Raw genomic sequence first — 17,500 nt, forward strand, 5'->3', positions numbered from 1 at the left:
AGCAAGCAAATGATAATAAACAAACAGACAAATAACAACAAACAAATAAACAAATATCGAACGTGGTTTCTGTGCCAATAACGGAATGTTAAGGCTCGTGTTAACGTTTGGCTAAAGTGGCGAATCGTCCTTAATGGGTTGGTTGGTCCGGGACGAGATGTCCGCTGCCGGTGTGTATTCGTCCCCGTTAATGGGACTCTGTAGGTGGTCTTAGGTCATCAGTGTGGTTCTTTTTAGCTCTGGGATGGATCACATTGAGAAATTAGTCTATGATATCCCCCCCCTCTCTCTCTCTCTCTCTCTCTCTCTCTCTCTCTCTCTCTCTCTCTCATACACACACACACACACTGTGCGTGTGTATCTTATGTCTATATATTTGTCTCTAGCTCACTTTCGCTCTCTTTCTCTAGATCTATCTATCTCTGTGGGTATCTATATATCCCTTTACCTATATATCTGATTGTATAGCTCTCGATTTTTTTTTATTTTGTTCTTTCGCCCTTTCACTTGTGCGGTCTCATTCTTGAGCTTGGAAAAAAAAATTGTATGTATATATATATATGTATGTATATATATATATATCTATATATATATATATATATATATATATATATGTATGTGTATATATATATATATATATATATATATATATATATATTTATATGTATATATATAAAGAATGAATATGAACAAAGAAACGGGAGAGAATGGGTACAAATTAGGTGTGTGTGTGTGTAGGTGAGAATCAGAAGCGGATCGGGAAAGAAGAATTCGGATGAGTCGTTCAGTCTTTTTTTTTTTTTTTAAGGTACCCTGAACTTTTCTAATTTTTTCTGTGGCATCCTGCCCTTTCACCCTCCCCGCCTTCCCCACAGGATCCTGATTCTTACAGGTTTCATTGATTTATGGCATGGGAAAAAAAATCAAACCGATTTCTCCATTAGCCCTTTATAAAACCGCTGACGAAAAACATTAGAGGAAGTAGCCTCTTACAACGATAATCAATTATTGGCAGACTTCTGGAAACGTTATTTTACAAATGTGAGTTGAGAAGATGATTTAGTCAAGACAAAACACATAATAATCTTGTGAGGTCCTCAAGGGATCGACTGCCGCGCCCACACTTTGGGAGCCACATGTTGTAGCTTGAGGTCGCTTTCCCGTAGAATTGACGTGACCACCATACATGGATTTGGTAAGAATGAAGTAGACTGCAAGAGACCATAAGGCCTACACTAGGCAGCTCTATGTCCATCAACACCTGTCATCCCCATCCATAAAGTTCTCTAACCGTTTCTTAAAACGTGGACGTATTTTACGAGTCGTTCGCACATAAGAGAACCGTTTTGAAAATTTCTTAACATTCAACAGAAGGGGTTTAGATTTCCTTTTCGTTTAGTTCCTTGGGATTAAGGTCTACAGCAGTTGTTTGAAAAGGCAAAAAGCTTCATCCCATCTCTTCAAGAGATCTAAGAACCCCCCCGCCCCCGTTTCTGGAGAGAGTTGAAGAGGAAAAGAATAAGAATGAAAAAAGAAGTAACTAAAAAGAGAAGGAGAAGAAGAAGAAGGAGGAGGAGGAGGAAAGAAGGAGGAAAGAAGGAGAAGAAGAAGAAGGAGGAAAGAAGAAGAAGAAGAAAAAGGAGGAAAGAAGAAGAAGAAGAAGAAAAAGGAGGAAAGAAGAAGAAGAAGAAAAAGGAGAAAAGAAGAAGAAGAAGGAGAAGAAGAAGAAAGGAAGAAGAAGAAGGGAAGAAGAAGAAGAAGAAGAAGAAAAAGAGGGAAAAAAGAAAAAGAAGGAAAGAAGAAGAAGAAGAAGGATGATGGAAGAACTAGAAGAAGAAGAAGAAGGAAAGAAGAGGAACAAGAGGAAGGAATGAAGAAGAATGAAAAAAGAAGAAGGAAAGAAGAAGAAGGAAAAGGAAAGAAAAAGTAGGAGGAAAGAAGAAGGAAAGAAAAAGAACAAGAACAAGGAACGAAGAAGGTAAAAAAAGAAGGAAAGAAGAAGAAGAAGGGAAGAAAAAGAAGGAAAGAAGAAGAAGAAGAAAAGAAAAGAAGACGGAAAAAGAAGAAGAAAGATGAAAACGAAGAAGAAGGAGAAGAAGAAGAAGAAGAAGAAGAAGAAGAAGAAGAAGAAGAAGAAGAAACAATAAGAACAACAAGAACAATTACGCAGATTTTTTTCCCCAGACTGAATAAAGTTACCCGGCGGCAGAAAGACAAGTCCAGGTGATTTCCTTACAATGACAGATGGGAAAAGACTAAAGGGTGAGTCTTGAAGAAGAAAGAGAGTTTGTCGGGGCGTGGGGTGCGAAAGAATTAGAAAAAAAAATCTTTTTCGTCAGGTGTCTCCTTCTGTCTAGTAAAACTGGCTGCCGACAGTTAGAATAAATATTAAATGGTTAAGTGCAGCAACAGGGTTAGCTAAAACTGGGTTCGACATAGGTTTTAACTCTTTTTGTTACTCGGTCAAAATGTAACTAGCTGGCGAAATATAAAACAAATACTGATTTTGTAAAACGCAGAGGAAGGGATATAGAGGAAAGGGGGGGGAGGGGAAAAAGTCGCCAACAAAGAAGGATCAGGTGACGTTGAGCGTGTGGGGGGGGGGGGAGAAGGTAGAAGGGGAGAGGCAGGGTTTGGGAAAAGGAGATTTGCAAAGAAGGGAGCTGGGATAGGGAGGTTGGATGAAGATCAAAAGGTACTGACAGTTAGGGGGGATTGGAAGGAGTAAAGAGGGAGGGAGGAATGGAGAGAGAGAGAGAGAGAGATCAGTAAATAAGAAAAGGCAGCTGAAATACTTGGGAGGGATTGGGAGGAGGTACGGAGAGGAGACTGACGGTAAAAGCGGTGGTGGGGAGGGAATGAGGGAGATGGTGGGGGAGAGGGATGATGTTGCGAAGGTCTGGCAAAGACGGCCACCGGGGCGGGAAAGCTACTTTTTCCGCCGGACGCTCCGACCCAAAGGCGGCACGCGACGTCGGCCTGGAGCCTCACAAAGGCCTCTCGAAGACTCACAAAGCCTCTCCGGGTCTCGTTTGTGCTCTTTTGTCAACGGCCAGTCAAGCGGCAATTGGTCGTTCGCAGGCTGCTCACCGTCACAGCCGCTGCCCAGCTCTGTTACTGACTCCTGTGTCGTTTCTTCCTCTTGGCACCGTCTGCCAAACTTACTGGCGCCTGACAACAGCTAGTGGCTGTCGACTGGCGCCAATGTCCTGGTTTTCTTGTAAGTTTGTGTCATCTGATATTCCTGTCATCTATTGTTGAATGCCAACTGGGTAGTAATTTATTCTATTTGGTAAATCACTAGTGGGTGTATATATCTATCTCTATCCATATATGATATATATATATATATATATATATATATATATATATATATATATATATATATATATATATATATATATATATATATATATATATATATTGAAATTTTTTCGGACGTATGATTTTGATGATGGATATCTCATGAACTGTTTTACTAATCAACAACTCAATGTATCAATTAGGCATTTATGATATGTCTACATCGAAGCAATTCAATTATGGCAGTGAATATCTAAGTTATACAGAATTTTGGAAAAAGACACCATAATGTCTTGGGAAATATCGTGATTACTCACCTTCGTCCTGATTTGATCCAATAAGAATTTCTGTTTTCTTAAAATCCCCTCTTTTGAGCATTTCGATTGGGTCGTCGGGAAGGAAGACACCCTCGATGGTCGGCGCCGAAGGAAACTGGAGGATTCCCGTGTAACTGTTCCATTGCTGGATGGAGATGTTGGCCGCGTCGACATCCCTCATACAGTCCATGACTTCTTCAGGCGCCTCGGACAATCGCGTCGAATTACATCCACAGTCGTCGACCAGAGTAAGCCCGATTTCGTAAGCTCGTTCTGCCGTCATCACCGACCAAGGACAGTTGACCACACCTGACTGGAGGATGGCTCTGTCGAAGAGGTGCCGGGAGACTGGCGAGAGCAAGTGGAGGGAAACGGACCCCGCCCCGGCAGACTCTCCGAAGAGAGTGATGCGTTCAGGGTTCCCGCCGAAGTACTCGATGTTGTCTCTGATCCACTTGATGGCGAGGGCTTGGTCGTACATACCCATGTTCCCCGGTGCCTCGTCCATGTTCAGGTACAGGTACCCGAAAGCCCCTACACGGTATTGCATGGAGACGACCACTTGTTCCGTAGACCCTGTCAGATAAGAGGCGTCGTAAACGTCCAGAGTGTTGGTTCCTCCCATGTACCCTCCGCCATAGATCCACACGAGGACTTCGCTTGGTGGCCGGTTGGCCTCCATGAGGCTGGCGGGGGTCCAGATACTAAGGTAGAGGCAGTCTTCCGACAGGGCAGTGTTCGGGTTCCACATTTCCTCACCTCGGAAACCTGGGAAGTACTCGTAGGGCTGTTGGACACAGGAATTCGGGAGTTTCGTGGCTTCGAGCACCCCAACCCATGGGTCAATGGGAACAGGCTTCTTGAACCTCAGCTCGTCGACTGGAGGTTTTGCAAAGGGGATGCCATAGAAGATGTTGATATTTTTCCCCATTACCCTCCTCTGGAAGCCCTTGATGAGGCCGTTTCGTGTTTGGACCACCAGAGGGTCGTGGGGTCTCGAATGCTTGACCTTCTCGCCTTTGTCCTCGCTCCTCGGCTCGTTGACTTCGAGGGTGGAGGAGTTGATGAGGCTGTTGGGAGATTCGCTGGCCACGCCCACGCTCAAGACGAAGGCGGCCAGCGCCAGGAACCTCGCGCACGTCATGACTAAAGGACAGTTGAAGTAGTAGCGAGGCATCAGGAGATCTCCCTGTTAACTCAGAACCTAGAATTTTTTTTTATTTTGAAGTGGCGCAAAGCTCAGCTTACATTCACCCTGACTCGCACGCAGAAAAGACTCCTCTCCAGTCTTCAGGAAGGTCACTACTACCTTCCTTGACGTCTCGCTAATTGTGGGACTAAGGAAGACAGCGAGGCGTAGATTTCACCCTCGGGAGTGTGGTCAAAGGTTGACAGGACATGGAGGATGCTTCTGACGCATACATTCGAGGTGGATCCTCATTCGGTCTCTTACCAGACGGGGCTGTCCGGGTTCGCTTGAACCGGAGTGGATGGCCCGGAATTCACGTCTCCCCGGTTACAGGTCAGGATGACGTCTTTGGGGTCACCGGCCTCCTGGTGGCAGAGTCTGCAAGAAACAAGAAATCAAAGTCAATTACTGTTATGATGATATACGAAATGTGCACGTTTATTTCTTCATAATGTTGTGAGAATAGCCACACACACACACACACACACACACACACACACACACACACACACACACACACACACACACACACACACACACACACACACACACACACACACACACGAGCATCGGCGGAATATGTTTCGAGAATGATGCTGACTTACTGTTCTGCTAAAGTCTGTCCATTTACAATCCTATTGGGTTTGGAATTTAGTCGTGAAATAAGGCCGAGGCACATCGCAGATTTCAAACCCCGTGACCAGGTCCTTCAAACCTGGTCTCAGGGTCTTACTAGAGAACAGCCAAGAGTTTGAGTACGTTTCTGTGGCGTGATTTCTTCCCGTCCCCTTCCCGGAAAGTCATGGAAACGTGCGTGGACACAACTCTTTTATTTATTTTTCTATTTTGGCAAATACGCTCCAAGCGTCCGTAGGATCCTCGGAAGGCAACGTATAATACGCCCTTTGCACTTCCGGGAAGAGATGTTCGAGAAGATCCAGATAAGCGCATTCAGAGCAGCCCTACATTAGCGGAAAGGAGGATTAGGCTTAGGCTCTGAAGCGAGTAGAGGAAGGGAGGACGAGGGAAAGAGAGAGATGGAGAGTGAGAGGGAGGGAGGATGGTGTTGATGAAAGAGACAACCAGAAAGTATAAAGCTGGGATAGGGATTAGGGAGGCGATTCAAAAGGAGGGGACGAGCGGAATGGAAGGTCCAGACATTATTTATCTTATTCCTTGTTCTGTCCAATTTAGTTCTTTCTTCGATAAAACCCATCAGTGTTCTTCTATGCCTTATTGTTATCCTTCTTCTTTCGGCCGCTTTGAATAACAAATTAGAAAAAACGGTATATCTTCGTATGGCGTGTCCAAATTGGCAAATTTTGAAAAAAAAAAAAAAAAATCGAATTTCTATGGTGTTTCAACTAAAGGTAGTGCTTCCATATTCAATATTCTCTCCACCTGATGCTCAACATTAACATGATGCTTTTATTCTCTTATTCTTTTAATTTATTTAATTGAGGGTCTATAGATCAGCTCCATGCATTAGGACTAACAGTGTGTAACGCTGGATATCAAACCTTTGATTACATAATATCTTACTCTGGTGAGCTGGGTTTTTAAACACCTCTTCGCTTTTCCTAAATTCAATTTTACATCTAATATCCGTGAGATAGCTCCCAAAACATTTAAAAAAAAATTCTACCTGTTCATCATTCTGTTCACCCACTTGTGTTGATATACGTTTAAAAGAATCTTTAATGTTTGTTTTTGTTACCATCATTTGTTTTCTAATAGCTTCAGGCCATGTTCAAGGCTTTTGTCACTTTGTTCACGATTTGTTGCATTTCTTGATCGCTTTTAGCAGTGTCGAGGAGCTAAGACGAGAGGAAAATAATGGCTGGTGAATAGGAGTGGATTGAGTGTGGATGGGTGCGTGCCTTGGATGGATACTTAACTTGTAATAGGAAAGAGGACCTTGGTATATAGGGAATATAGCAGTATCATATGCATAACTGATATTATCCACTATTTGGCCTCCTTCGCTCACTATACATTGTTGGTCGCATTCATAGAAAACGCATTGAGCGTAGATGTTGAACAAATCTGGTGATCTAACACATCCCCGCTTTAGGTCTCTTCTGATTCTTTTCCAACCTGACCGCCGGTTTCTGCCTTTATCAAGTGACAAGAAAAGCCTTAGCTCATTCAAGAAGACAATCGCCGTCTGGAGATAACATCACATCATAGATAGCACAATTGATGACGTCATAAATGATGATGTGCCAAGATAAGAGGGAGGGAAGAGGGTAGAGGGGAGTGGAGTATGTTGGGATGGAATGGGTGGGAGTGGTTTCTATGCCTTTGTTTTTTGGCTACCTCCCTTGTAAGGGGGAAAAATCCTTTGGCATATATATATGTATGTATGTATGTATAACTAATGATGTCAACAATGATATTACAGGGCTTGACTAGGCTATGGGAAAACCAGGATTATGTATTGTGTGCGTTTGAGGGGAGAGGCGTGAGTAACTTTATTTTGATTTGTAGTTCTGCCTTCCTTTTGTGAGTAGACAAACGCTCGGATGCACACACATTCAGCCCAAACCTATGCAAGGTAGCGAAAACAGGTACATGTTTATAAATCAAATGTTTGTGGATGTAGGTACCTATAGTTTTGCATACGAATACATTTATATATGTATGCGTGTATATATATATATATATATATATATATATATATGTATACACATATACATGTATGTATATATATATATATGTATATGTTACACACAGGAACCCACAGTCGGAGAAAGAATAAACTTCGAATAAAGAAAAATCCTATGAGAAGTTGTCTTATCCACCTTGGTTTCTGGATCAAGCCCTCAGTAAGGCTAGGGCCAACCATTTTAAAACTTCCGTCCCCTCAAGTTTTCACCGCTCCTTTAAGGACATTTTAAAAATTCCATTTAATAATACCATCAGTTCTTCTACTAAATTGTTTCCTCATGAACGTCTCACTATTGCCTATCACTATCCTAACACCGTGCGTAAGCAAATTGTGAACGTTCAACAAAAACCGAAGGAAGTTGAGTCACCTGGTGTTTATTGTTTGCCCTGCAAAGATTGTGATTTGGTTTACTTGGGTCAAACCGGGAGAGACCTGAACACTAGATTGGCAGAACATAAAAGGTCAATTAGGTATGGGCAAGAAAATTCGGCTGTATTTCTTCATGTCAAAAATAAGAATCATTCTTTCGACTGGGGTAAGGCCAGATTAGTGTTCAAGTCCCACTGCGGTTTCAGGAGGAAAATAGTCGAATCAGCATTAATTGAGGAATGCCCTAATATTAATATTTCTAAAGGGCAGTGGACACCTGACATAAACTCACGCGTAGCAGTAAGCAAGTTAGTGCGGACGCTACATCCTCCCCTCTCCTCACCTCCTCCCTCCTCCGCCACCCCAGTTTGCCCCGCGCCTGAGTGAGGTCAACTGTCCACATCTCTTCTTACTGTAGTTTATAAGTCCCCTCTGTTCTCTATCTTATGTACTTTCCTGAAGAGGGCTACAGTTGATAGCCGAAATATAGGATTTTTCTTTATTCGAAGTTTATTCTTTCTCCGACTGTGGGTTCCTGTGTGTAATTTACTAATGTGCTACTACATTTCTGTTTAGAAATATGTATATGTATATATATATGTATACACATATACATGTATGTATATATATATGTATGTATATATATATATATATATACATATATATATATATGTATATATATGTATATATATATATAATTCCGACAATTGTCCCCGGACTCGCACTGAGACTTGCGTAAGAGCAAAGCCGACGCTCTGCCGATTGAGCTACTGAGGGAGAGCGGTAGAGCGTCGGCTTCGCTTCAGCGCAAGTCTGGGTTCCAGTTCGGGTATAAATGTCGGTATTATTTGATTGACATCGCCGTCATTGACGATTCAATTTATATATATATATATATATACATATATATACAGTATACATATACATATATATAATATATATAAATATATATGTATATATACATATATATCCATGTATATATATATACATATATATATATATATATATATATATATATATATATATATATGGAGGTGAGGTGGCAAAATGAAACGTTAAGGCTAGAGTATGGAGCTTTATTCAGAACCAGACGTTTCGACCTCTTGGGCCTTCCTCAGTGGACTGAATACAGAATAAGAATCAAAGTCCGTCAACAGCTTACATGGTGATCTGACGACCCTGCGTGACCTCACCCCGGTCACGTTGTCCCCCCACACTCACCGACCGCCAGTTGTGCGGACGTTTGAGCCCAGGACATAAACCCCTTACGAGAATTTGTGGTTTTCTCGGTGGCAATGTGTGCCGCCTCCAAAGCTTTCCTTTTCTTTTTTCCCATTTTCCTATGTATAACGTGGGCTTCCTTCCAGTTTGGCAAATTATAAAATTAAAACACAAAGCCATCAAAATTATGAAAAGGAGCACAACAGCTACAGATAACAGCACCAGCAAGGACAAAATATTTATTTCAGTTCCTAACTCTAGATACGCACCATTAATTAGTAATTTTTTAAAGAACACCAGAATAAATTTAGTAACATCAGAAATACAAAAATTTTGCAAGAAAATTAAAGCGTTGTTTACAGAATTCCTTGTACAGGTTGTGAGAAAGTATATATCGGTGAGACAGGACGCGGCATGGACAGAAGATTAGAAGAACACAAGAGGGATGTGAAACATCACAGAACATCAAATGCCCTAGTAGTTCATATAGAGGAAGAAAATCATTTGCCAAACTGGAAGGAAGCCCACGTTATACATAGGAAAATGGGAAAAAAGAAAAGGAAAGCTTTGGAGGCGGCACACATTGCCACCGAGAAAACCACAAATTCTCGTAAGGGGTTTATGTCCTGGGCTCAAACGTCCGCACAACTGGCGGTCGGTGAGTGTGGGGGGACAACGTGACCGGGGTGAGGTCATGCAGGGTCGTCAGATCACCATGTAAGCTGGTGACGGACTTTGATTCTTATTCTGTATTCAGTCCACTGAGGAAGGCCCAAGAGGTCGAAACGTCTGGTTCTGAATAAAGCTCCATACTCTAGCCTTAACGTTTCATTTTGCCACCTCACCTCCATATATATATATATATATATATATATGTACATATATATATATATATATATATATATATATATATATATACACACATATGAGGGAGCTTCAAAAAGTTCGTGGAAAAAGTCCATAACTAAAAATTATATGGAAGGAATTTGATTTTATTGCTCCTGGACATTTTGTACCAACGTGTTATAACAAGCTCAAACATGAACCCATAACTGCAGGTAATGACGCATCGCCGCCATTTGGAAATAAGACACCATTCAAGCAACATGGAATCCGCCAAAATCGAGGCCAGGACTAACATTAAATTCATGGTGAAAGTCGGTTGGGAGAATATGCATATCATTGACGCTCTGAAACAAGTTTATGGTGACAATGCCCCAAAGAAATCAACAACCTACAAATGGGTAAGTCGGTTCAAAGGTGGAAGAAACGAAATTGAAGATGAGCCCGCAGTGGCAGGCCATTAACGTCAGTTTGTGAGAAAAAAATTGATGCTGTCCACGACATGATTGAAAAGAATAGACGAATAACCACTGAATCAGTAGCAGATACACACAATATTTCCATGGATTCTGCACACACATTTCTGGTAGAGAGTTTGGGGCTAAGCAAGCTTTTTGCTCGATGGGCCCCTAGGTTGTTGCGCCCAGTTCAGCAGCAAACAAGGGCAGATCTTTCAATGGAAATTTTGATCAAGTGGGATGAAAACTCTGAAGCTTTTCTGCAGAGAATTGTGACAGGGGATGAAACATGGCTTACCAGTACGATCCCGAGGACAAAATTCAATTAAAGCAATGGCTGCCCCGGGGTGGAAGTAGATCAGTCAAAGCAAAATCTGAGCGTTCAAGAGGAAAGGATATGGCCACTATCATATGGGATGCAGAGGAAATTTTGCTTGTTGATTTCCTCGAAAACAAGAAAACAATTACATCTACTTATAATGATTGCGTTTTGAGAAAACTGTCCAAAAAAGTCTCGGAAAAATGCCCTGGAAACCTGCATCAACGCGTCCTCTTCACCACGACAATGCACGCGCTCACGGTGCTCGGCAGACAAGAGCTGTGTTACGTGAATTTCGATGGGAAATCATCCAACATTCCCCTTACAGCCCCGATTTAGCCCCATTCGACTTCTTTTTGTTACCAAACTTAAAAAATAATGGAAAGATACAAATTTTTCATCAGTTGAAGATGTGAAAAGAGCTGGTCTGAGATGGTTCAGATCACATGATCCTCAGTTCTACTCAGACGGACTTAAAGGCTGGTATCAGCGTTTGCAGAAGTATATTGACCTTAATGGAGCATATGGTGAAAAATAAACATCATAACTGAAACAATTTTTTTATACTGTCCTTTTTCCACGAACTTTTTAAAGCCCCCGGGTGTGTGTGTGTGTATATATATTTATATATATATCTATATATATATATATATATATATATATATATATTTATATATGTATATATATATATATATATATATATATATATATATACACACATTGATGACGGGTCCTCTATGCGCCCGCCAACTGCCCAGTTACAGCAAACACGAGCATATTCCAACAACTTTCCCCCCCGGGTATGTTACACCGGGGACTTCACGCGTTTCTGGAATTCCCACTGGTGTCTGCACAAAAGTTACTCCTGGATTGCATATCATATTATCCGAGTTCCGCGTTTCCAAGTTTCCAGGACTTAAACCAACTTTGGACGAAATTACCGCAGTTAACGACGTGGTGCATATTAAGTCTTATTCACCTCCGGCCCTACTTGTTTCCAGTATCGTGGCGCTCGGCAGAGGCGTTTCTTGGACTTGGAAGGTGTATATGGTATGATGCCGTCAACTGTTGCTATAAGCTAGAGAGAGAGAGAGAAGAGAGAGAGAGAGAGAGAGATGTACGTGCACACAGACACACACACACACACACACACACACACACACACACACACACACACACACACACACACACACACACACACACACACACACACACACATATATATATATATACTATGAACTATGTAATTCTCACAATGGAGGGGTAATTGCTGTCTTTCAAGAGGTCTGCATGCGACCAAAGACCATGGTGAATCTCTCTCTTTCTCTCTCTCTCTCTCTCTCTCTCTTTTTCTTTCTTTCTCAGTCACTCATTCGGATGCATGTGCAAATACACAGAAGCACACACACACACACACACACACACACACACACACACACACACACACACACACACACACACACACACACACACACACACACACACACACACACACACACACACACACACACACACACACACACACACACACACACACACACACATTGCTTAAAGTCACACACCGTCGCCCTTCCCCCACGTTTTCTTCAGGTAATCATGATACCAACAAATATATTGCTTCGCTGCTTTATCCAATTTTACTCCTTCCCGTTTTCCTCGCGATTATATATGCAATCAAAGAAAATGATTAATAATTTTTGCAATGTCGCGTTGGAGCTTATTACAGTAATTTACAGAAACATGGCGTCTAATTGCATGCATTCATATAAATAAAACTGACATATAATTAGAAAATAATCGTCTCTGATTTGTTTCTTTTCTGTGTCATCATTATCTTCTCTACCTCCTCCTCCTCCTCCCCCTCCAACTCCTTCCCCTCCTCTTCCTACTTCGTTTCTTCTTTCCTCCTCCTCCTCCCTCTCCTCTTTCTCCATCTTCTTTTCTTTTAGCTTCTGTTTTCTTCTTTCTCCTTCTTCTCCCTCCTCTTTCCCATTTTCTTTTTCTCTTTCCTCTCCTTTTTCATTTTCTTTCTCTTTTTCTCTTTCTCCTTCACTTTTCCTGTCCATTTCCACCTCCCTCTCACTTTCCTCTTCCCTTTCTCCTTCTCCTCTTCTTCATGTCCTCTTCCATTTTTCCTTTTTCCTTTTTGTACTCTCTTTCCTCCTGTCTTTACCTTTCATCTTCTCTTACACTTTTCCATTTCCGTTTCTATTTCTCTCTTTCCTCTTTTTCTGCTTCTTTTTCTTATTTTACTTCTCTTTCTTTTTTATGTCTTCTCATTTTGTCCTTCCATTTCTTCTTTTAACTTTCCCTTTTCTTTCTTTTTATTTTTTGTTCTTCCTTTTTCCATCTCCCTTCTTCCTCTCTTTCTCTTCCTTTTTTCTCCTTCCATTTCTTATTTTACATCTTTTTCTTTTTCTCTCCTTCTACTTCTTCTCCTTTCACTGCCTCTTCTTCATTCTCTTTTCCTTCCCCTTCTCTATTTCCTTGTCTTTCTTCTTCGTCCCCTTCCTCTCTTTCTTCTCTTCCTCGTCTGTCTTTTTTCTCCCCTTTTCTTCTTCTCCTTCTCCTCCTCCTCCTTCTTATTCTTCTCCTGTCCTTCCTTTCTCTTCGTCTTTCCCTTATGTTTCCTAAGCTTCTGTTTATTGTCTTCATTTGGTTCCCGTTTTCTATAATAGTTTTTTTTTTACGTCAGCCGTTCTATTTTAAATTTTCACAAAAATTATCACTATATCTATCGTTCTATATACTGTATCAGTAGGCGTGTCTGTTTGTCTGTCTCTCTGCCTGTCTGCCTGCCTGTCTGTCTGTCTGTCTGTCTGTCTGAAATAAACGAAACAAACTAGAAATTCAACTTTGACCAAAATCTGTGAAAAAAAAAATCACAACAAATTAATTGACTATAAAACGCTCCAGTGCGATTGATTTACAGTAAAACGTTTTACAAATTACCAAAGCCTGTGTCATTATAATTTTTTTTTTGTTACCTGCGGCCTCGTTATGATTACTTTTGTCGTCATCGTTGTTGTTATCTGTGTTGTTATGTTTATTGATACATTATACGTGGCGTTATTGTTATTGTTATCCGTACCGTTGATGTTATCGTTACCTATAGTATTACCAATTTGTTAAATATTGCCTCTAATCCACTCTGGAATAAGTATTATCTAATTAGAACACTAAGAGGGACAAAATACCTGACGTATGCAAAAATTGACCATTTTGTCCTCAGCAGCTCGAGCCACGAGGACGAGCCCGAAGAGAAACCTGCAGCAGGACCAAATGAGGAGCCCAAAGAGTCTGCGATCACATGTTATTACTATTGTCATCATTACACTTAATGGGTGTTGAGAGAAATTATAACCTCAGAGAAATTGGAATTAGTAACAAACAGTGGAGGGACAAAAAGAAGAAAATATATATATATACATATATATATATAATATATGTATATATATAAATATATATATATATATATATATATATATATGTGTGTGTGTGTGTGTGTGTGTGTGTGTGTGTGTGTGTGCGTGTAATTCTCTTTAGCCTCGTAATTTCGTATTCAGAAATACTTATATGATGAATATCTACCTTACTCTCTATATTAGTGATACCTTATTTCCCGCTGTTTTCTTTTTGAAAGTTAGCATAACCTAACCTAAAGGAATCTAACTCATTCTAACTTCATCATTCCAGAAGAAGAGGGTAGAGGGGGTATTGTTTAGTTGTCTGGAGTTGATTGGAGTATTTTCAAAGTCTAGATTGATAGAATTTTCCTTTATCTGCTTCATTATCTGTTATTTCACCTCATAATCTCGTTTACGGATTGATTAATAATCCCTTATCGTCAAGACGATCTAAAAACAATATTTGAATATCATTTCCCGCGAAAACTTGTTGGTCGACTTCCGTTTTCTAATAACTGGTACTGCAGTCGTCACAAAGACAGAAATCTCTGTCAGTGGTGTCATGAACACCAGATGCACAAGTCCGAAGGAAGGATAAAGACATATTCTAGAATATTACTTACTTTTGTTACTTTGAGTAGGGACATCTTTGGTTACGATCTTTTGGTTTTCAAATTTCCAAATGTCAAATTACTCTTGCGTCGTGTAACGAGAAGCTGAACGACGAACTAAGAGAAGTTGAATTTATACGAATGTGAGACATATTGTTGAGATAGTCTTACGGAAGTCTAGAATATTTTAACCAAAGTTGTTTCTACACAAATGAAGTAGTAAAATCAAATAGCATACTAACTTAGTGTGCCGGCGCCTTAACCATTTTGAAAAAGCCTGAAGGACCAGAGAACTCTTAGACCTGATATGCATGTCGTCTCAGGCAGGGTGAGATAAACGATGAAAAAACAAAACAAAAACGAATCGATGTATTCAAGTCGTTCTTTCTTTACAGGAAAAGATAAGCCCTTATATATTTTTTTCTCTGTGAATGTAATTCATTATGAAGGAACTGTGGAGTTGGAGGTGGGGGGAGGAGGGTAAAATAAAGCAAATTAGAATAAATAGTAAAGTATGAAAAACGGAAATGACCGCCAGCAATGTCAAATGTGGATATTACGTGAACACAGAAGGACGAAAATTCCTGTGTAATTAAATGGAAATTGGACAAAGATATTAAGCGAGATAAATAGCAGACAATAAAACAAAACAGTAGGAGACATGTTGGTTACAAAAGAAATAGTATGCACGAGACACCGGCGTATATGAAAAATAATAACAATAGTAATAGTAATAATAATAGTAATAATGATAATAACAGTCATGATTACCATAATCATAATCATGATCATAGTAATAAAATAATAGAAACGAAAAACATGTAAATAAATAAAAACGAAAAAAAAATCAAATAGTTAAATAAGTGAAGCAAGACGTAATCCATATTACGGCCATTTTAACGCAGAACATTTTGGTGTTAAGTTAGAATAGTTTAGTTAGGTTAGGCTAGATGAGATTCGCATAGCCCGGCATAAATTTCACGGGAAATCTAGTAAAACTACTTTTCATCTCGAGTTTCTGATCAGTTTTGATCAAATGCATAAATGAAGAAAAATGGTGTCAATATTTTCGTTTGTCTGGAAATTTATCTCCCGATGCGGACGCGCCAACTGATGACCTGAGACCGAAAAAAAGAAAAGAAAAAAAAATCACAGCCTGGCCGACGTAAAGAGAATGAGGAAGAGAGAGAGAGGGAAAGAGAGAGAGAGAGAGAGAGAGAGAGAGAGAGAGAGAGAGAGAGAGAGAGAAGAGAGAGAGAGAAAAAAAAAAAAGAATGAATGAATTAATGTTGGATTATTCGTCTATTCTCACTTGTGACGTACTAATTCTTGTTTTGTTTAAGGATACACTCAGAACTGAATGGGATTTCAATTGATCGCGACACCACTGGATTTCCATCCCGGCACTGTATTACTACTGATGTTTTACGAACATATTTGGTTGCTTATTAATTCGGTTATTTATCTAATTACATACCAGTTCACTTGTTTATGTAGTAATTTATTCATTCACTTGGTTCGTAATTAACTGATTAGTTAAACAATTAATCTAAGTTGAATTTTTATTTTTTGTTAATTTTTTTTTATCTTAAAGTCTGTTCATTTACCCGTTTATACATATATTGAATGTTTGTTTATTAATTTTTATTTATTTATGTATTTATCTATTTATTTACTTATTTTTTTATTATTGGTTGATTTATTGATTAATTTAATTATATTTTTTATTTATTTGTATACGAGGGAATGGCAATATCCTGCGACTGTATTTGTTTGTTTGTTTGTGCAATCGCTTGCGTGCTGTTACTTCAAGGACTCTCACATCCAACTGACTCCACCCACTTTTATTGAAACAATTTCCCACTCCCAGAGTGCAGTACACTCCAAATAGCTCACCATTTGACCCCGGCATCGCCTACGCGATTTTTTTTTTTATTTTTTTTTATTATTTTTTATTTTTACTGGAACACTGTTTCCAAACCCTGAGGTCGCCAAAACATCTTGTGCGCTATTTTTTTTTTTTTTTTTTTTTTGCAAAATTATACGAATTCAGTACAATAACTATGATGTTAACTTTGTCTTTTATAACCTTACATTAGATTTCTTACACATATATTTGTTATACTTGTCCCCTACTTTTTACAGTCAACAACTAGTCATATATATGAACACATATACAAATAAATTAATGGGGTCATATCATAAGGATCATATTGGGGTCGCCTAAAATAAAAAGTTAGAAAACAACTACAACAACAAAGGACAGGAGGCAAAGGTCGTAGACAAAGGGTGCTAATTGGTGCTAATTACTGGAAGAACGACTGAGTTATATATTTGATTTGAAAATTTAGACGTTCGTTTGAAGAATAGAAAACGGAAACAATGTCGTCATCAAAGATGACGTTTGATCTTGGAGTCGTTAGGCTGATTGTCTTTTGTCACGTTTTACTTCTCATTCGCCTCGTCTCTGGGCTGGATCTATGTGGTTGAGGGTGTTATGCGACTTGAGGTTGATGGGAAAGCTGGGTTAATTATTAGCCGGACAGGTGGTTGTCGGTGGCAGATGGTGCGTTTGTTGTGATGAGTCGCGAAGCTCAAGTCGACTTCATGAAGAGGTCTGCTTGTCGGTCGGTTTATCGTCTGGCATTTATCTACCAAATCCCTCAAATATTTTTTGGTTCCTAATCTTTACTAATAGAGAGAGGAAGAGAGAGAGAGAGAGAGAGAGAGAGAGAGAGAGAGAGAGAGAGAGAGAGAGAGAGAGAGAGAGAGAGAGAGAGAGAGAGAGGAAG

At 39.9% G+C, this 17,500-nt stretch overlaps 1 protein-coding gene across 1 annotated transcript in view; it reads right to left on the reverse strand.

Moving 5' to 3' along the window:
* The window catches only part of LOC143024850 (acetylcholinesterase-like), a 309,456-nt gene that overhangs the window by 19,238 nt on the left and 272,718 nt on the right, over positions 1-17,500 (reverse strand). Inside the window, exon 4 of the mRNA XM_076184143.1 lies at positions 3,621-5,187. Coding sequence (XP_076040258.1) covers positions 3,621-4,797 — 1,177 coding nt within the window. The 5' untranslated portion in view covers positions 4,798-5,187. The remainder of the gene's footprint in view (positions 1-3,620; positions 5,188-17,500) is intronic.

The sequence above is a fragment of the Oratosquilla oratoria genome, chromosome 4 (assembly GCF_046742065.1).
Source record: "Oratosquilla oratoria isolate Oo_2021 chromosome 4, ASM4674206v1, whole genome shotgun sequence".
Lineage (NCBI taxonomy): Eukaryota > Metazoa > Arthropoda > Malacostraca > Stomatopoda > Squillidae > Oratosquilla > Oratosquilla oratoria.